General features: G+C 36.4%; 1 protein-coding gene across 2 annotated transcripts in view; it reads right to left on the reverse strand.

The window, feature by feature from the left end:
* Positions 1 to 22889, reverse strand: part of SREBP (Sterol regulatory element binding protein) — a 112135-nt gene that overhangs the window by 39903 nt on the left and 49343 nt on the right. For both annotated transcript variants that reach the window (XM_017615236.1, XM_017615235.1), the window contains exon 3: positions 11875 to 12754. In XM_017615236.1, coding sequence (XP_017470725.1) covers positions 11875 to 12754 — 880 coding nt within the window. The remainder of the gene's footprint in view (positions 1 to 11874; positions 12755 to 22889) is intronic.

The following is a 22889-nucleotide window of genomic DNA, read 5'->3' on the forward strand; positions in this document are numbered from 1 at the left end:
TCCATACTGTTGGCAGTTAGCGCATTGCGGGATTTCGCGTTTTGGGCGTGGGGGTTCAAATACAATTTTTGTGTTAAAGAGATATTTGATTTCGTATATTTCCTTATTATTAGGGTTTGCTTTTAGCTCTACAATGAACATTGGTAGCGGGTTTTTCGTGTTTCTGTGTTTCATATTGTAAATGTTAATAGGGATATGACCGAGATTTTGTAGGGCTTCAGCGATTTCTTCGGTGCCAATAGACGAGTGCATATTTCTGAGTATAACTTTGAAATTTCTTTCTTGTTTTGGCTTGTATGTATAAAACTCAGTGTTTTTTGCTCTAGTTGCTGAACAATTGTTTTGTAGGCCTCGGGAGTTTTTGCTTGTATTTTAACTTGCTCATTGCTTATGAGCTTTAACTCGTACAGACTTGGAGCGGCTTCAGATAAAAGCTTCATTAGGGGGGTAATGTTGCTTGTCTATTATTTGGCCAATAAAAATAATAGATCATTATTCGGATTTTTTAGAAAAATTCTAAGTATGCAAGATCCAAGTGTGAAGCCGTTAGAAAATCGCGTTGATTTTTGGTACTTTTTTTCACGCAAGGTTTTGTATGGAGAAAATGAGCAACACCTTCCACTAAAAAAAAATTGCCAAAAATTTACGCGATTTTCTCAAAAATCTGAATAAAAAGTTGCAAATTAGTGTGTAAATTTAATGAATTGCGTTGAGTTTTGCACAAAGTTTAGAGATTTTATTTTTATGTTTTTTGGTGTAAGTTGGACTATATTTTTATAAAAAATTATCGAAAATAAATTAGAATAAAAACTTTGCATATATTGCGAAAAATTCACTGTGCGAATACTTTTGTTCGTCACTGTACATATGTTTGCATGACTAGTATGTAAGAATAAGAGTGATATGTATTATAGTAAATAAGGAATTATAGAAGTAAATAAGCTTAAGAATTGAATAAATAGAATTGAAAAAGCGAAATAAAGATTATTATTGATTTGGACTCGCAGTCAAAACACTTATTTTATTTGTTAACATATTACATTACATATTTGTTGCATTCACAAATAAATTTTAACATAAATATTTTTTTTAATAACATCTCTCTCTATATCTGCCATCATAAATGGAAGTTTAATTATAATGTATTTAATATCTTACTAGACTTAATAAGTAACACCTCAACATATTTTCTCTTCATTGAATAACCACCTCTTGAATGAAGGCATTCTGCAAAGCATCTTAGCAAAATGAACATCGTTAATGCATGTTCCCCCAATGAAAATAGACAAACGGTTTGCGGGCCTTGTTGAAAGAAATTGCCTTTGGCAAAACGAATTCAAAGAAGCTTTTGATTAGTTTCAAAGCTGGACATTTTATCCGGAAGTACGTAAATAAAAATTATAATTTGTACGACGGGCAATTTCCACTAAGTATTTGTGGCACCTGATATACAAGTTTGCTTGAAGCGGAAAAAAAAACATTTTGAAAAGTCCGTTTTAATCTATATCAAATTAGTTACCAGCACATAATTTTACCAAAACTTACCCGTTCAATTACAGATGAATGTAATTGTTACATTTGCTTCAAAGTTAGGCGCAGAGGCCATGTAAAAATTATAAAAGGAAAGAAGCGGAATTTGAATAACAAAATCGCTAAATTCAGAAGCCCCTTATAATAATAATAATAGATTGGCGCTTACACATATGTTAGTGTTTGGAGCTGCTCCTCCGATTTTGGCGTGCGCCGTGATGTTGTCACACAAAGGGGAGGGACCTATAGTTTTACGCCGACTCCAAATGGCAATTGTATTTTTATTAGAAGCTGTTTTTCATGGCAGAAATAAACTCGGAGGTTTTGCCCGCCGACCGTTGCACACTGGGGCCGCCCCATATAAGCGGGTACTCAAAATTCTGAAATCATTTTCTTTCCATTAGACTTTCTTGATCTACTTTTTAAGAGTAAATCTTTGACCTCTTAACCCATTATTGATCATGCATTAAGGCATTGGTGACCCAGTTTTTTGTAATACCTTTTGTTAAGTTAATTTGCTTTTAATATTGTGCAAATTATGAATAATTTAGCCATTTACGACTTTCACTTAACGCATTGATGACCATTATTAACCAATTAGTGACCAATTTTTTATAGAGTATTTCCCCAGCTAATTTTATTAAAAATAGGTAAGTTTAGGTTACAATATAATCAGGAAGAACGAGTCCTTTCGATTTGAAGATAGCTTTATCAATGAATTCGTAATACTTAAAACTAAGTTAAAAGCGATAAAATGTAATAACAGTAACAAAGTGTGTATTTTTTGTAATCACTAGGAAAGAGTATGAAACAGGTGAAGTCATTTATATAGAGATCAGTTAGATAGTAAAAGATAAGAAGGTAAAAATAATTTCAGCTCTCTAAAAACACTTTTTTAGAAAGATTTATCAAAAAAGTCGAAATTATTTTTAGTTTCGTCTTTGATTTGACCATAAATATGCCCCATTATGTTTTAAATTTAATGATACTTGCAAATTAAGCATACAAAATATCGAAAAGCAAGTAATGAAACATTAATTAATTAAAAAATCAGCCCAAAGTTATGCGGTAACATACATAAACAAACATACATAAAAAAAAAAAATAAATTCCGACGAACCCCTCCTTTTTTGAAGTCGGTTAATCAAATAAATAGTCAAAACTTTTCAATATGTGGGTCTCGTAAAGTTACGATACGCACTATTAAAAGGATTTTGAGTATGAAGTTTTGTAACCCATTTAACTGTAGTACATTAAAGTGCAAGCTTGAAATAGCTGGAACATACGTATTTCCATACGAAGTATGTTCGACGATTATTTTATACGGAGAAAATGAGCGACACCTTCACCAAAAAACTTGCCATGATCAACGGTATGTCCTAGCTAGTTCAAACTTGCACTCAACATCTTTTTTAAATATCTAATCAAAAAAATCGATATTTTTACGAAGTTTGAAACTCAGCTTTATTCGATTGTTGTTAAAAATTAAACTATATTTTTATAAAAAAATAATTAAAATTAAATAATAATAAAAAATAGTTAAAACTTGTCAATATGTGGGTTCCTTATGGTTATGATAAGCACTATATAATAAAAACTGTGACACTTATTCCTCATAGTCGGAGTCCCATCCACGTTCCGTTAAACTAATATTATTCGCTAAAAGTTCTACTAAGTAACTCCATTGCTTCAGCAAAGAAAGATCTCCGGTTGGTGACCACAGGCAACAAGTGCGAGCAAGTAATCAGAGGGTCTAATGAAACTAGCAATCTATTAAAAACGTCTCCTAAATTGTCAGCGCGACCCGTTTTCCTACTATAGGTCTCTCTAAAGTTTTTAATGTCCTTGTTCGAATTAAATCCGCTTCTCACTGAAGATTTTATAGTCCTTGTTAGAACTAAATTGAGCAACCTCAAAATAATAAACAGTTTAAGTTCGAAATGAAACAGAATCAAACTTAACCAGAAGTATATGTTTTTGTGTTTACTTAAAATCAAAGTGAAATTTCTAAAACCAATTTATTTAAAAATGCGCAAAGTGCTTTTGAGCCCGGATTCTTAGTAAAGAAGGAACATACTTTATTACAGTACTGTCAAATTTAAAAGCGCTTAGATTTTGAAAATTACACTTGCAAAAAACAGAGGTTAGTTTAGTTTTTGTTAATCATAATTTTTTTAAATCACATAATTTCAAACAAGAATAAATAAACTTCATTTTAAGTAATGGAAAAAACAAAATGACGAAATACAATACCGCTTTCTTACAGTAACAATTTGAATTGCACATTTTAGTTTCTCAGTTTTGGAAAAAAAAGTTTTGTTCAAGTTTGGAAATGCATATCTCCCAGCCGAAAAACGATAGAAAGGTGAAAACTTACCATCTAAAGAATTTAATGGGAATAAACCTGCGTTTTTATTTTTCCAAAAAAACATTCTTTTTTAACTGAATTTTGAGCACGCTTGGCCTCAGAGTGCGTTGTTAAGAAACAACCATTTTTCTAAATTTTTTTGGGATGCTGTGCGTTACTCTGCTACGGAACAAAAATGTCTGGCCATCCTGTGGGGAATTCCAAATACGTCAAAATGAGACCACACTTAGAGGGCTACCGATTCACTGTAATCACCGACCAACACTCTCTCAAATGGCTCCACTCGCTCCAAAACCAGATGGGCACTTGAGCTACAACAATTCAACTTCGAGATCGAATACCGGAAGGGATCTCTAAACGTAGTGGCTGACGCACTATCACGATGTCCGCTGCCAGCGCCCAGCACCGAAGAAGACCTACTGTTCTCCTTGAATAGTCAGTGTACGAGTTGGTACGACAGGAAGACGCACCGAGCACAAATGCAACCCGAACAAAACCCCGACTACCAGTGAATCAACAATCGACTGTTCTGACATATAGCACAAACAAATCCCCTCTCTCGGGCCCCGCAATGGAAACCCTGCATCCCCGCCAATCAAAGGGAACAGATCCTTAAAGAAATCTACGACGCCGCCGCGGCAGGACACCTCGGGATCAGGAAAACCCCCAAACGCGCTCAAGAAAATTACTACTGCCCAGGGATGTATCGAGATGTAAGCAACCATGTGCGTGTGTGCCTCTCGTGCGCAAATAACAAAGTGGAGCAACGACGCCCGGCAGGATTGATGGCCACGATGCAATGCTCATGACCATTGGAAATCGTCACTGCCGATTTCATCGGACACCTCCACGCTGCTAGAATACAAAGAGGTCTCCTCTCTGCCACAGAGGCTCAACCACCAGAGGGAGTCTCGATTGTCTCCTATGCTGACGTTTGTTCAATAATGGCGTCTGGCAATGTAATTGATGACTTGTGTGCGAAAGTAAACGGGTATCTCACCGAGCTTTCTCGCTTCTTCACTGTTAGCAGCCTAACCCTCTCCCCTACAAAACGCTGTGCGACCTTGTTCACCACCTGGATAAAAGGTCAGACTACCGCTGGCAATTCACGTCGATGATACACCAGTTCCTACGGTGAATACCACCGCGTTGATGTCATACAGTTCGTAAGTGTTTATTTTGCGCTCTGTAATTAGCCAAACGTATAATAATCGCTGGTACTGCTACTAACTTTTCTTCGAAGAATAAACTTATTTTTTCATGAGAAAGTGACTCTAATTAATTGAAATTAATGTGAGCAGCATAATTATTATTAATTTGATATGCCGTGCATATTTGGGCAAAAAGTTGACCGTGCTCAACCGAAGGTGCAATGTGCTATATGCAAAGAGCTTTTCCATTTAAATTGTGTTGGTATAAAACAAAGCGATCTCGACTTTTTGCACCCTACCGATAAACCTTTCTTTTGTAAATCATGTACTGCCAAACGTCGTGGATCTATTTGTTCATATTCATGTTTCCATCATAAAGTCAAGGTTTGAACTTGCGAAGTAAACAAAAGCCAACCAATGACGGATACAGCTAATCAGCCTCTCTTGCGCTCTTCGCATTCTAACCAAGCTGGCGATGGTGCGAATGCTAATATCGCCGATTCGGCTTCCACTTTCCGTTAAGGCCGACTTCAACTGCTAACACAAATGGTGTGAGTACTAATTCAGTGACTGCGCCGCCTCTGCCTGCTGCCTCGCCATTCGATAAGTGCTACCACTGTCACACACGCAGTGACTACATTAGCCAATACTTTTGCTGGGGTGGCTGCGCAAAATTCTGTATTGTCATCTACACCGCCTGTCCAAGGTGGCCACACTGTCGATTTGATTGCGACAAATGTACTGGCTTAAGGGAATCAACCCTCTGAGTGGATAACTGTTAAAAGAAGCAACCGGAAAACCTTAAAAATCCCGTTATTTATTGGCTCCAATAGCAATAATGAGCTAAGCGTTGTATCACGTATGAAGTGGTTGCATGTGTCCTCATTTATGCCCAATGCATCTGTAGATGACATCCTGGCTTATGTTTCCAAACATGCGGATATTGATAAGAAATTTATTTCCTGCTTTAACCTTGTGAAAAAGAATGCTTATATGGTTGATCTTAAGAAAATAAATTTTAAATTAGGAGTTAGGTAAAGGTTCGACCGTTCCGTTTTTTTTTCAAAAGACGGTGTAACTCAGCAAGACCCTTAACAGCATTTAAGGATACTGAAGTTTTTTCTAGGCATCTTAGAATCTACTACCAAAACGTGTCAGAGCTTAGGACTAAATCTAAGTCCCTGTATGAATTAAGTTCACATTTGGATTATGACGTTTTTATCCTCGTTGAGACCTGGCCTCGAATCGTAACATCCGTTCACGGATCGAAAACGATACGAAAGAAAATTACGTGATACCTCAGGCAGTATAAGCTGAATGAGGCAAATAGCACGTTCACGTATGTCATGATCCAAAAAAGGTGTTTTTACGTGACGAGCTATCGTATGTGACGATTCGAGCCCTGGCTAACTGCTAATATTAACGACAACGATTTAAATCGATTAAAATCTCTATAACGTCTGTCGTAAAGATCGAGGTTCACTTAAAACCGGACCTTCCAGACGGGGGGTCTATTAATTGCTGTTCATAGAGAATATCGATCGTCGATTCTTTCGTTGCATGATGGGGACTCGCTCTTGGATCAACTATCTGTGTCCGTGGCTGGTACTTCGACACTCATATTATGTGCATCATATATTCCTCCAACTAGCTCCGACACTTTGTATTAATCGCATATTGATAATATTGTAGACTTGGTATCTAAGCGGTCTAGTTACAATTTTTGTATTATTGGTGACGTTAATCTTTGTTGGCTGGACGACTATGGATGATAGTTTGACTTTATTTCCCAATAATGTTAGCAGCTTCTCTGAAACATATTTTGTTGACAATCTACTAAGCTTAAATCTGAGTCAGATAAATAACCTCAAAAATAAACTTGCCAGAATTCTTGCCTAGTATTTTTAAGTGAAAATTTGAATTTTTCTTTAGATAAATGCCTCGACCCTCTGTCGTGTTCTGGTTTACACCATGTTCCTCTGGTTCTCCAACTGGAGCTTTACGAATTCAAAAATCTTAATTCAGATACATATTCTTCAAATTATCGTTTTAGGAACTGTAGCTTTGATGTAATTAATAATGAAATTTCTAGGGTAGACTGGGACTCTGTTTTTGTAGGGACCGACGTTGCCGATTGTTTCATTACTTTCAGAAATAAAATTAATTAAATCTGCAGAAGCTATATCCCGCTAAAGAAAAAGAACTGCCATAAGATTCCATGGTTTACTAAGGAACTGAAGAAAATTAAGAACATAAGGAACAGATTTTTTAGAAAATATAAGTGTTCAAATTCGCTGCAACACAAGGAAAAATATCTGTGCTATGCGAGTAAATTTTAATCTCTAAGTAAGACCCTACATAGTAATTATATTGCCACATTTGAACGTGACATCAAACTGAACCCTAAAGCTTTTTGGAGTTATGTCAAGTCAAAGAAAACGTGTTCAATTATAACGTCACAAGTTTTTTATAATGGTACCCATGCTCAATCTTCTTTAGAGGCTGCTAATCTTTTTGCTGACTTTTTCAGCTCAAATTTTGAGCCCGAATCGGATCTAGGTAATTTTTCTATTTGTACCACTGACTCTCTCATCAATTTTGGTGAGTTATATCTAACAATAGATACTGTAATTGATGGCATTTTGAAACTCAAAGCATCATTCCAATCTGATGTAGATGGTTTCTGTTCTTATCTATTTCAGAATTGTTCTGCGATTGCTTACCCAATCTTATTAATCTTCAACAAGTAACTTGAAGTATATTGACGCCTGGAAAGTTATCTCTATTACACTCTTTTTTTTTTTAATGGTAACAAATACAACATTGCCAACTACCGACCAATTTCTAAACTATCAACAATCTCCAAGTTATTCGAAATCATAGTTAAGGAAAAGATGTACTTTGCTGTCAAGAGTTTGATCTCAATTAATCAGCATGGCTTCATGCCGGGCAGGTCAACTATAACTAATCTTGCGTTTTTTCTGAAGTCTGTCTGTCGGCTTTTCGCAATCAAGCACAGGTTGGTACCGTCTATACTGACTTTTCGAAAGCCTTTGACAAAGTCAACGATTCAATCTTAGTGTGTAAGCTAGCTAATCGGGGCTTTCATTCTAGCTTTCTGCCTTGGGCGGAGCCCTACCTATCTTTTCGGAGTTGTGTTGTAGCTGTGGATGATGTTTACTCGTATTCTTTTACTGCGTCTTCTGGTGTACCGCAAGGTGGCGTTCTGGGCCCTCTACTATTTGTAATTTTTATTAACGACATACGTTACTGCTTAGTCATTTTAACTGCATATGTTATCGCTAAGTCATATTCCACGCCTGCCTTCATTCGCCGTTTCAGTACAGAATTCACAAATCCTTACACCCTAAAGTTGCTGTCCACGTCTCTGGTGCGTTCCAAGTTGGAATATGCTGTCTTCATCTGGAGACCTTACTATGATTGTCCTGTAAATCGGCTCGAGCGTGTTAAAAAAGTTTTTGTTCGTTTTGCCATTCGCCTCTGCATTTTCATGATCCGTTTCCTTCTTATAATTATTCGAGATGTCTCTTAATTAACTTGAAGTCTTTAAACCAGTGACCGCCAAACACTTTCCTGGGAAACGAACTATATTCGGCCTTTCACATGTACACAATCGGCTTCTTACACGTACACAATCCGAACGTCAACAGAAAGAGTAGCAGAGCAACAAATTTTATTTAGCTGCATGCAAACAATAGGCGAAGCAGGTTGATGACGCATTTCCGTGCATTACCACCAACACATTCTCATTTTTTATTTCATAACTAATACATTCTCATTTTAAGACTTCTCTTTTTGGCGGACACTGCTTTAAACAGTAGAAGAACTATTCTCTCATTGACATTTATTTTTGACATTATGCGTGAAGCGATTGACTCGCCATATTTACTCGAGCATATTCGTTTTAATATCCCCTCTAGAAACCTGCGGAATCATGGCACGTTTGTATTAGATCGAGTTCGAACAATTTACGCATCTAATTCTCCTATAGCTAGGGCCCTGAATGAGTATAATACGTTCCCAAATACTATAGCTATGATTTCTCTCTGCCGAAAGATAAGTTTAAGTTGGTATTGAATGGATTAATTTACCTAGTTATTAGTATATTGTTCTTTGTTAATTTGTAAATAGTCCGTAACGAAATTTGTTCCATATTTTCTAGACTATAACTCATTAAATAAATAAATAAAAAAATAAAAATACTCGGTGTAGCCTTCGACAGTCTGTTCTCCTTCTCTGTGCACGCAACCGCTATTGTCAACAAAGTACAGAGCCGCAACAAGGTCCTCAAGTCGCTAGCCGTCAGTACTTGGGGAAAAGACAAAGAACCGTTGTTGGCAACATACATGGCAATAAGCCGGCCGGTTTTAAATTACGCAGCACTGGTGTCGTCGCCGGGGATTAGTAGGACGCAGTGGATGAAGCTGCAGACGACTCAAAACATTGCACTTCGGGCAGCGACTGCATGTGTTCTGGTGGCACCAGAACACCACCTGCATAACGAGGCGAAACTGCTCCCCATAAAGGAGCAAAACACAATGCTCTGCAAGCAATTCTTAGTAGGGAGCCACAGACGTGGGCATCCGAACAGACACCTGCTTGCAGAGAAGCCCTCGCCAAGGCATGTCAGAAGGCATCTATACGAACTGACGGACGAAGTCAGCTTATCGACAGGGCCTGAGCGGCATTCACAGGGAGTCAGTCTGGAGTCATGTAGACTCCAGACCTGTGAATGCCGTTCTAGGCACACATCTCATCTGCCTCGGGAGAGTAGCCGCTACAACAACAGCAACAACAACATGGTCCATGCCTCCGTGCCATATAGTAGCACAGGCATGATGAGTGCTTTTAGATTGTGATCTCTGCACGACAAGAGAGGACTTTACTTCTCAATTGCCTACTCAGTCCAAAGTAGCTCTTGTTGGCAAGAGTGATTCTCCATTGGATTCCAAGGCTGACGTTATTATTGGTGTTAATTCTGGTTCCCAAATAAACCGTCATTTTACACAGCCGTATTAGTTTCGCGGGGATATCAAATTCAGACATCGCGGCATAAAACAACATATTTTCATGCTGTCGAGAGCGGATTTGAAATCGACAAATAAATGGTGTGTGTCGATCCTATCCTCGCGGGTCTTTTCCAAGATTTGGCGTATTGTGAAAACCTGATCTATGGTGGATTTGCCAGGCCACACTGATAAGGTCCAATCAGTTCGCGTACGATGGGCTGCAGTCTTTCGCACCACACACTCTATAAGACCTTATAACCTACGCTTAGAAGGCTGATTTCGCGGTAGCTGGCGCGAATGGCGGGATCGGCTTCTTGTGGATTGGGCACAGCACACTAAGATTCCAGTCGTCGGGCATGCGCTCATCTTACCATATTCTGCATAAGAGTTGATGCATGCACCTTATCAACTCCTCGCCGCCGTACTTGAATAGCTCAGCTGGCAGGCTGTCAGCTCCAGCAGCTTTGTTGTTTTTCAAGCACGTTATCGCTATTCGTACCTCGTCATGGCCAGGGTGGTGGAACATCGACTCCATCGTCATCGACTGGGCGCTCGGGTTTGTCTTCTCCACTAATTTCAGCGCTGCTAACATTCATTAGGGTGGAGAAGTGTTCCCTCCATAATTTAAGTACATTCTGCACATCGTTCTCTAGGTCGCCATTTTTGTTCTTACAGGAGTTCGCCCTGGTCTTGAAACCTTCGGTAGTCGCCTAATCTTGTGGAAAAATTTTTGGGCGTTTTTCCTGTCGGCCAGCATCTCAAGCTCTTCACACTCACATATTTCGGACTCTCCTTTGTCTTCTTATTGCGGCAAATACCACATGGTTCGCGTTGCGCCCAACATTCCTCATCGTACCAGTTGTTCTTTCGGGCTCGCTGAAATCCAAATACTTCTTCGGCGGCGGTACTTAATGATCGGCAAATGTGAGAAAGTTTTTTTGTTTTTTCATAATATCGTATTATTGATCACTTTTAAAAAAGTACAAAATATGGGGTACTTACTTTTGCAGCAGCCAAATAGCTCAAAAATTAAGAAAACATCAAGGTTTAAAAAAAAATGCCACAAAATTATTTTCTTTACGAAATCTTCAAAATGTAAAAGTAATGCTATGAAAATTAAAAAATAATTAATAATAAGCAGAAAAACATATTTTATAATGAAGTAAGTTTTCGACATGCCATCGGACTGCCTACACGATTTGAAAAGGATCCAGTCTTAAGTAAAAGGAAAGAAAAGTCTTCTAGAAACGATTCGTTCCAATTAAGATAAGTTGTTTAGGAGCGACTGCTGTTGTTGTTGTTGTTGTTGTAGTGCCTAATACTAGGCGCCTAAGTGCGTGCTTTGTACTGCTGTATGTGCAAAAATTTCCTTCATTAAATTAATGATATTTTTGCACATGCACTTCTTAATTGGCATATAATAAAACTTTCTTAATTCAAATTTAAATAGACTGAAGTTTCAGTTAATTTGCTTTGGTGAAACCAGTTGCAGCTGTTGCCTCATAAGTTGGGCTACAGGACAGTCTAAATACTAAGCCTTCGACTTGTTTTTGCATATTTTGACGGGCGTTGAGCAACCTCGGCCAACGATAGCCAGCTAGTATCCACTAAAGTTCTAAAAATTTCGATGAAATTTTTTGGAAATTTGTTAAATTTTCCTGAATTGTCCACAACTTTGACTTAAAGATATGGTGTACTATATTTTTAAAAAATTTAAGTTATAAAAATTTAAAGTTACAAAACCTTGTGCACAAGTGCTCTTGGGTATAAAAATCAATGAAATTGATGTACTTACTTCCATCTTTGATGTTTAAAACTCGACGTTGGGTGACTCCATCAATCCCGTCGTCCACTTCGTAAAAGCCAAAGGTGTTGGAGCTATTTGATAGCAATATCCGGAATGGATTTATTGCTATGAAAGCGAATATAAAGACGCATAAAGTAAGTCGTGAATTAGATACATCACGAATAGCTGTTGACACACGCTTTATTTTACACGAATTTATACTTGCGGTAGATGCTTCAGATGGAGAGTACGGCAAAGAAATATCAGAATGAGTTGGTGATTGCGAAGAGTTCGATTCATCACTACACGGTGGGGTGATAATTATCTTATTATTGGGTGGTAGCACCTCATCTCTGAAAATGTTTTTGCTGTTTTTATTGACACAATCAATATTTATTCTTTTAGTTTTGCCATTAAATGTTGAGTTTAGTAAACTTTTGACTTTGCAACTGCTCTGATTTAAAAGTTCATTCTGAAGTCTCTGTATTTCAATACGCATTTCAGAATTCTGTTGTTGAAGATCTCGTATTTTATCAATTGATTTTCTTAAAATAGCCGATTTGTTGAGCTTTGCCGATTCTCCTATTATCAAACTCTTAAGCTCGGAAATTTTTTCATTTATTGAAGTTCGATAGCGTCGCTCAATAGCATTGTGAGCAGATCTTTTGACTTCTTTTTTCTTTGGTTGAATTCTATTAATTGGAATTTTATTCTCAACAGTTAGGGCTGGTTCAAATATGACAGGTATTTGAGATACTATTGAAGGGCCCCCTACAACCGTAGTTGAAGATACAGCGGCAGTGGAGAATATCATCGCCGAGTTATTTTCAATCAAAAAGTGCTGATCCGTTTGTAATTTTCCTATTGTGGATATGCCTGTCTGGTTTAACTGAAAATATTAATTAAAATATAAACGTTAATGCAAGAATTCGACTAGAAAATAAATTAAAATAAAATAGGTATAGGATGTCGCACACGTTCTTCCAACATTCGATTTTCTTTTATTGATATAGTCCGAGATCTCAGCGCCCCAGACCTATCTTATTTTGGAAGTAACAAAATTTGGAAAATAAGCAGAGTTATGTGTTTGAGAATGTATGAATATCTGCTTGCTTGATAGATGGCCCTTTTGCAGATGGCACGTAAAAAAGGTACGTAAAAACGTTACCTGCCTATGTTAAATTCGAAGTTGGTTGTTATATCGTCGCTACCATTTCAAACTATCGAATGTGCAATAATGCTTTTCAATTACGATATCTAGCCCATGCGTTAAGAATGAAACGCAAGTTGGCAAATCCCACACTTTTTCCTAATGACAACAACATTTTTTACTAAAGTTTTTTTGCTCCTAAAAAATACCTATTTTCACATTCGATAGTATGACAGGGTACCGACGATATATGATTTACACAATAGTGCTAAAAATTAATACTCAATAGAGCTGGGCACTTTAGTTATTTTGAGTGAACTATTCAGTTGTAGTTCGTTCACCTTAGTGAACTAGTTCTGTAGTTTTTATAGTTCATTTCCCTGCAGAAAAAAATTATCAATTGATAAAAAATAACTCACTTGTAGTTAGCTTTTTGCGAGATTTCTATAAAACATATAAGTTGTAGTTAGCTACAAAAAGCTAACTTGAAACTAGTTGACAAGTAATGCAGGAGTAATGAAGGAGATTTGTAACGACAGCCGATCGAATATGAATGCATGTATTTACATATATACCAGTAAATACATTTATATATGTATATGTATGAACATGTGTTTATATATGGGGCATTTCACCACAAGTGACCCAACTTTTGATATCGATGTCTTCCGATCAGTAGTTATGACACAAAATTTCAACGGGATCGGTCAAACACACTCCGAGGAGGGTGTAGAATTTTGACATTTTGGTCAAACGGCCATTTTTTCGGATCCATATAACTAATTACCTATTGTTTTAGAAATTTTTTTTCAGGAATGTTTTCGATAGATATATCTTCAGTCCTTACACATTTTATTTTTTTTTTTTAATTAAATAAATTTTTTTGAAAATTTTTTTTTAATAAAAAATAATTTTTGTTTTTTCAAAAAAGGGTATTTTTTAATTTTTTTTTTGCTCAAAAAAAAGCTTAGGTATTTTTCATTAAGAGCTTTGTGGTCGCTTAGTGGGATGCGACTTGTTTATCAATCAAAATTAGCGTTTAGTAACTCGAAACAGCGGTTTTTTTCATGTTTAATATATGACCTATTGTGTTCTTTTTTTTCGTATTATTGTGTAAGTGTTTCTGAAACCTGAAAATAAAACTTATATGAGAAAGTATATACAATTACCTTTCCAATGGTATATAACATGCCTAACCAAAGTTTCATACCCTCGATCAGCAATTTCCGTAGTTAAGGATGATTAAGATTTTTCGTAGTCTAACGCAGCAGGTATTTAATTTTGTGCATCCAAACACTTTATTAATAGCTTTGCAGAATTTTGAGTATTAGATTTGCATACCTACTAGCACAATATTTGAAAAGTATGAAGAAGATGGGATTTCCCGGTAGTTAGGGATGATTAAGATTTTGCTTTGTACCTAACCACAGCAGATTCGTGCAAACCCTTTCTCAATAGATATGCATACCTACTCGCGCAACCTATAAGTAGCTATAATAAATCAGCTATAGTTTATGAAGGCAGTGTATGGTCATTCTGAAGACCACTTTTTTAGAAAAAGCGCAGAAAGAAAAGCCAGGATTGCTAAAAAATTAGTTGCAGAGCATGGCATACTCACACTCCCAAACACAAAAAAAGGAAAACCTTTAAAGTGCAAAACTGAAGCTCTAGTGACTCAGTTTTATCAGCGCGATGATATGAGTCGCCTGATGCCAGGGATGAAAGACTGGGTGTCTGGACGAATTGACGGTAAGAAAATTCAAATGCAGAAGAGGATAATTCTCTGCAACCTGAATGAGCTATTCGCGAGCTTTCAATCCGAACACGAGGATATTAAAATTGGATTCACAAATTTTACTCAGCTCAGGCCAAAACATTACGTCTTGGCAGGAAGCATCGGAACTCATACAGTATGCGTTTGCATTTATCATGAAAATGTGAAGCTGATGTTGAAGGAAATCAACTTGAATTATTTAACAAATAATTCGCCGGATTTAAACAGTCACCGTGATTGCCTTAAATTGACAATGCGTCCTAATGTATCAACTTCTTGCCACTTGGGTGAATGCTCAAATTGCACGGGAACTACGTTCATCTAAGAGAATTTGATCAAGTCTTTTGACCGAGAATTTGTGGAGGAGGTCAAATTTGAATCTTGGCTGCAGTCTGAAAGGTGCACATTGAAAACAGTTATCTTAAGTGTGGACGATTTTGTGGAAGAAATTTGTACCGGATTGGTAAACTTGATAACCCACGACTTTATAGTCAAGGAGCAGCGGTCATTCTTCGAAAGTTTGAAGATACATTTGCAGGCAGGTGAATTCGTTATTTCATGCGATTTCGCAGAAAACTATAAATATGTTATCCAGGATGCCATACAAGCATTCCATTTCAATAACGAGCTCGTATCATAGATGCGATAGCTTTATTCCGGTGGGCAAAGAATTATTGTAAAGAAACTGAATTAATGTTTAGTAGCAAAGATGATCATACGGAAACTGCGATATCACTGAGGAGCAGATTCGATGCTGCAGTCCGATGGTACCGCTCAATATCATGCTTTCATACCGATTGGCGATGGAAGGCTCAAGTTAAAGAATTTTTCGTCCTCTACCCAATGTGATTTCTTTCCAAAAGCGAAACCCGGAGTGAAATCAACAGCAGAACCCAGTAACCCTAAGAAAGGAATGACGAAAAAAGCCACAAAGAAAGGTGGAAAATATGGTGGATGGAAGGCTGGCTATTAGAAAATTAACTATCTTGTATACTTTTTATGTATCTATTTATTAAATAAATTATTATCTATTATCTAAATAAATACAAAAATTCAAAATTTTCACCAATTCTATAGAAAAACAGTTATTTTATTCCAGAGGTGTACATATTGTGGGTATTATAGTGTAGAGGGTATACAACTTTAGTTGCTTGTTATATAGCGTTGGAAAGGTAATTGTATCTAATTTTTTATATAAGTTTTCTTTTCTGGTTTCAGAAACTCTTAGGTTATATATTAAAAATTAAAAAAAAAAACGCTGTTTCGAGTTACTAAATGCTCATTTTAATAGATAAACAACTCGCATCCCACTAAGCGACCTCAAAACTCTTAAAGAAAAATACCTAAGCTTTCTTTTGAGCAAAAAAGAAACAATCTTAATCATCCTTAACTACCGGAAAATCCCATATTCTTCATACTTTTTTAAATATTGTGCTAGTACGTATGCAACTCTAAAGCTCAAAATTCTGCAAAGCTATTAATAAAATGTTTGGATGCACAAAATCGAGTACCTGCTATGTTAGACTACGAAAAATCTTAATCATCCTTAAATACGGGAATTGCAGTATCGAGGGTATGAAACTTTGGTTAGGCATATTATATACCGTTGAAAATGTAATGGTGTATACTTTCTCATATAAGTTTTATTTTCAGGTTTCAGAAACACTTACACAATAATACGAAAAAATAAGACAATAGGTCATATATTAAAAATTAAAAAACCGCTGTTTCGAGTTACTAAACGCTAATTTTGATTGATACACAAGTTGCATCCCACTAAGCGACCACAAAGCTCTTAAAGAAAAATACCTAAGCTTTCTTTTGAGCAAAAAAAAATTTGAAAAGAATCCTTTTTTTTTGAAAAAACAAAAATTATTTTTTATTTAAAAAAAATTTCAAAAAAATTTATTTTAATTAACAAAATATATAATTTTAAAAGACTGAAGAGAAATCTATCGAAAACATTCCTGAAAACTTTTCTATATACAATGGGTAATTAGTTATATGGATCGATCCGAAAAAACGGCCGTTTGACCAAAATGTCAAAATTCTAGACCCTCCAACTCGGAGTGTGTTTGACCGATCCCATTGAAATTTTGTGTCATAACTACTATTTATTAGGACTAACCTTGGTGCAAATTTCATCCCGATCGGAAGACATCGATTTCAAATGTTGGGTCACTTGAGGTGAAATGCCCCATGTATATATTCTAAGCAAAACAAAAAAAGGCACTCTTTTCGAATAACCACTTAAGAGCTACGGTGAAATTCTGTTAACAAAAGAACTTCTATGTAAACAAAATAAAACTAACCACTTATAACCGTATGGAAAATCCAAAGTCAAAACAGCGGGTGCAATGCAACATGTTCGATGTCGTGATTTGGATGGAGCGATCTTGCTATTGGCTGAACTAGGCGCGTGTGGATGTGTGTGAGCGTAAACAAAAGGATAACTGAAGAAGCACCGCAACAAAACAAAGGCTGAAAAAAGGGTTTAAACACCTGGCAGAAGCCTGAAGCGTGATTCTTTTGAACAAGTCAATATTGAAAGCCGGAGTTGCTCAAACGCGGAGGCCTTTACTCGTCAAAAACGAATTAATCAAAGTTTAAAAATAAAAAGTAAAATTTTAAGTTACAAAAAAAACAGGCGTTCCTGTATGAAAGTGCTACATTTTTGCTAAACCCGGGTCGCGCTAACGATATAAAAAGTAACGCTAAGTGCCCGTCGCGAAATATACGCCCGCGTCAAGACCGGCGACAAAGCCACTACGAGAAGGACTACACCCAGCCACACTCGAGCGGACGGCCATAATTCCCACTACGAGGCCACACACACACGTCCACACTCCAGCACCAGCGTCCAAAATTACAACTTGGAAGCTTTGCACGCACACACACAAATACACCGGTAACAACAGCCAAATCATCCAGCCAAAGTGCCCGAATGCCAATCAAAAGGGGGCAAGATTACACGTCAGAGCGCATCCAGATTCTTCGTCCGTCCTAGCCTAGGCAGGACCGCAAGCACATCCAGTCACCACATCATACCATTACACTTCATCACAACACATTACCGCACTAGGCCAACTCATCAATATATCACCAGTATCTGCGCTACATCCCCGAAAGCTAATAAAACCAGCATCCCCAGCGTATTGAGCATCCAGCCACTTCCACACCTGGGATTAGATATATTAAGTTATCACCCTTTTGTTGTTTTTTTTGCTAAATAGCGTTTTTTTACATTAAGTACACGGCATTTATATTGAATTTTAAGTTAGTGTTTTTGATTTCACCACATCTCTTGGTTCATTGCCTTTTCTGTAGGTTGTTTTAAGGTTAATTTTACCACAACACATTGTTTTATTCAGCATTTATTTTTGATTCTTTTGTTCAACTACTACTTTATCATACTTTAATTTACACACTACATTTACTTTGAACATTAATGCTCTTATGTTAAACAATTACAGTAAATTTTTAGTTTCTTAGTAAATTTTATTATTATATTTTTTTTTGTTCACTTACGCACTTTTTTTGTTGAGGATAACGTTGAATTTTGCATATGAAATTATATACATATAGAATTTTCGACTTCTTTTGTATGTTCTTGTAAAAGTACTTAAAGTTTTTATCCACCCGCGCCGCAGTTAGACGCACAAGCGATTTTAAGTTGATTCCGCAACGGTTAAAAATGCTAAACTGAAAGGGAGAGTAAATAAGTACGCACAGTACCCACTTCAGTAATCCACGATACCACCTGTTCCTTTCTAATTTGCTCTCCTTTCCAGTACATGTATGTTTGTTTTTTTCTCCCCCACACTTTCCAGGTAGTCTTAGCATTGTTGGACATTAGATGACTTATTTTGCTAAAGTATTTCAGATCCTCCCTCCGGCAGCAGAATATGNTTGGACATATATACATACATACACACACAGGTAAGTGAGAAATCACTATTTTGCTATTATCTTATTACATTAAACGAGCAATTCTGGTATAAGTATATATATATATATACATCCATAGGGTTCTAGTTAACGGCTCTAACGATTTTGATGAAATTCTGTACACGGATGATGTTTTGAATGTTAAGATTATCTGAATAGGCATTATCTCCGAAAAGACTCGCGTAAGGTTGCCACCTGTTCGAAATTAGTTACAAACTAATTAAAACATCATATTATGGGTATCCAATGGAAGGAATTTTAAATATCCATTATTCAAAAATTACTTTATAGGGTTTCCACCTATTTTGAATCGCATATTTATTTAATTTTTTGTTTAGTAAAAAGGTAAAATAAATAATAATAGTAAATAGGTAATAAAGCGGTAGTAAAGCAGTAGCTATTAGAATTAAAACACCTAGGGTAGTTAGTTAGACATAATAATAGTAATAAAGATTTGAAATTGTTTGATGGTAGAAGAGTTAGTATAAGAAACATATTATGTATTAGGATTTTTTTTGTCGCTTGTTATAATAAATGTATCCATATAATAATGGAATTCCGTTGAGTAGTCTTATTATTTTTCATGGATTTCTAAGATTTTCAGGTTTGTGTGGGTGTTGCCATCGTGCGACGTAGAGGGGAAGTGGGTGTACAATAGGGCTGCCAGACGTCCCGGTTTTCCCGGACATGTCCCGGTTTTAGACTATTTGTCCCGATGTCCCGGTCAAATCTTAAAATATCCCCGGTTTCGTTTTAGTGTCCCGGTTTTAGATTTGATTGCACAAATTTGAATAAAAGTTCAAAAATCACTACACTAGGAGAAAGAACGCGTTGTAATATTCAGAAAAATGTTATGAATTCACTGAGGGAAATAACGCATAGTAAACATGAATCTTTCCTTCTGGATTATCGTTTAAAAATTTTCGTATTTAAAAATAATACTTTCAAAACACGCACGCGTGATATTTATTCAAACTCAACATTTAAATGCGCATTTACATGTCTGGCTGTAGCTGAGTGTGCGAAGATTCCTGCCACAATTTGCTAATTTCCAGAGGGTCAGGGTTCAATTCCCATTACAACCAGCACATAATTTAAATATTTTTGTAACTTAATTATGAAAAACCAATCGGTAATTGCAAATCGCTTCATTTTAATATGGGCGTATTTGAATTGAATATTTCTATACTAAATACAAAAATTTGTATATTTAAACGTACTACGAGTTGGGTTGGTGCTCTTTCATATGGTATTTTTTTAATTTAGCACGCTTTTTTAACTCTAAACTTTTTTCTCTCAGTGCACCGGTTTCATTTGTGAAATAGTCACATTTCGAGATAGTTGAACTTTGCACAAGCAAAACTTGATGTTTAGTATATGTACCTAAATACGTTCAAAATGACGTGCGCAGAGTTTTACAATTATATTAAGGAAAATACAGAAGTTTTGAAACAAGTACACAGCAACGAAAAATATGACTGATATTTTAATGTTATCTTGTACTTATATTTTTTTTCATGAAACCTAGCGTACTATAAGTACTGTCCCATACAAAATTATTGGCTCGGAAGCTCTTTCATCAGATTACAGTTTCTAATTGAGCCAATTAATAAAGTGCATGTCTGAAGTTCCCGGCAAATTTCGTTGATTTTTAGCATTTATTTTTTTTTGCTGACAGTGTCTTCCATATAAAAAGAATTACCGAACATAGTTTGTATGGAAGAAACTTTCAGTAAAAACAATACCAAAAATCAACTAAAAGTTAATGGGCTGCAAAACTTCATTTTAAAAATTTTGAGGGGGTTAGCTGACATAGACAATGGACGGCGGACAGACGGAGTAAACACCAATGATGACCTCTGCCGAGGGCAACACCAAACACACTCCAACAAATGAATTAAATTTATTGATTTACACAAAGAAAAAACATTTTTTCTATTTTTTTTATTTGAATTCAGCATTTTTTTACAAGGTCTTTTATCTAAAATTTAGTAGGTTGTTTTATCGATTTTTATTCATTATTATTATTACCCACATTTATATACATACACATATGTATATACATTTTTTTTGGTTTCCTTAGTGAATTATTTTTACACTTACATCCTTTATTTTTTTATCATTAAAATTTTTGTTTTATTTATTCGCTTTTTATTTTTATACGAATAAACCTATTTTTAATTAAAATTCTACATATACACATATAAATAATTTTGATCAGTTCTGGTGGTTAGTGGTGTTCTCTTCCTGTTGCATGATAGAAGATTCTTATTTGTTATTTATATATATTTTGCACAAATATTAGTGGCCAATACTAGGAGTTTTCATTACGGTAACGCCGTGAGTGTTGGGCTCCAGGGTAAATGGAGAAAGGGAACCCGAGTGAGGAAAATCAAGTAGCTGGATTAGGTATCCTCGGAAAGTCAAATAGTTCGGTCGATATTTACTCAGATCGACACTGGCATAGAGCGTCCGGTGGACTTTGTACCGACGAACTTCCTGAATAGGTGTGCTGCACGTATTTTTGGCACAGCACAGACCATCCCTCAGTCCAGTTTATCTGTCACGAATAATGTTCATATTATAAGAATAGACAGGAGCTTGAATTTTTCAAGTTAGAACAAGCACTACAAATGTCGGAAGAAGAGCAAGGAATTTCTAGGTGTGGAGAAGGGGCGCATGTCAGCAATCCACAGGGTCACAAGCGCGTGTTGGTGGACCGAGTTCAGCATTACATAACATGGAACAAATGATGACGCTAATGGCGCAGCAAAATAATATGATGGCTCAATGTATGGACGCGGTCCGGAACATGCGGGCTGACTTATCGCATCTTAGCAACCGGGTAGCATAAGTGGAGACATCTGCGCAAGCTACGAATAATCCGCCCGCCATGTCTTCAACACCGGAGGTCAGTGGTTATGCAAGAGATAGGGCAAGCCAGGGAAGAGAAACGGAGCTGCAGAGAGGAGCAGGTAATCACGGGCCAGATGAGGAAGCCAGTAGATAGAAAAAAGTAGACTTGTACAAGTGGCACGTCAATTTTGACGGTCGGTTAAAGACATCACTGTGGAAAGTTTCATATTCCGAATCGTGCGTATGCGAGCGCAACATGATGTCTCGTATTATCAGCTGCTTTCCAAGCTCCAGTGCTTAGTAACTGGAAATTCTTTGAAATGGCATTGGCAAATCCTGGAGGATCATGCCGATGATCCGAACTTCGGATATTTTGAGCTAAAAGCGGAATTTCTGAGCCATTTGAAAGCATCTGAGTTGGATTATGAGATAATACAGGAGATCATGGAGCGAAAACAGATGCCGCAAGAAAGCTTCGAGGACTTCTACAGTGATGTCCACAACTTGACGTTCCGCTTGCGCCAAAAGATTCCGGAATGGGAATTGGTGGGAATCCTCAAGGCGAACCTGAAACCTCACCTGGCAAATTTGACCTTTGCTTCGAGAATGGAGAAATTAGTAGACTTGAAAGCAAAATGTAGAAGGGCTGAGAGGATGGTTAGAGAAAATCGTGCTAGATCAAGAACGGTGAATGAAATTCAATGCATATACGATGAGCAGCCAGTGGAACACATTAAAATAGAAGCCATCGTGACTGATAAGAGCAAGGGTGCCAAGAACTTTGTAAAAGCAGGTCCGAATAACGCGAGGTCAAACTTTCAGAAGTATACATCTTCTGATGAACTTAGAAAACTGCTGTAGGTCATATAGACTGTTAATGTTATCTTATGTCATGTTATGTTATGTTACAATTTTGTAAGGCCCTTATTCATCCAAATTTTCAGGTAATAATAAAAAAGATTCTATTTAAATGTTACTTGTTGTCGTAGCTGTTTTTTTTCAAATTTATGGCTTTCTATTATAAAATCACATAACGCTGTTTGCAGGACTACTCATATATTAGTGCCGTAGCAACGAACTCGAAATATATGCAAGGTATATATTTTGGTTTTTAAAGTTTTTTGAGCACTTAAATTTATAAAATTCGTTGTGTTAATTAAAAATGCGGAAAATGTAAAAGATAAACTTGACGTCAATAAATGCTCAACTTAAAAAAAAGTTTGCTCTCCATTTTAGCTAATATTTGTTTATTATTATTTATATTATTATTATCATTTTTTTTTTTTTTTTTTTTTT

The sequence above is a fragment of the Rhagoletis zephyria genome, unplaced genomic scaffold, assembly GCF_001687245.7.
Source record: "Rhagoletis zephyria isolate East Lansing unplaced genomic scaffold, Rhagoletis_zephyria_1.1 Rzeph_scaffold_00981, whole genome shotgun sequence".
Taxonomy (NCBI): domain Eukaryota; kingdom Metazoa; phylum Arthropoda; class Insecta; order Diptera; family Tephritidae; genus Rhagoletis; species Rhagoletis zephyria.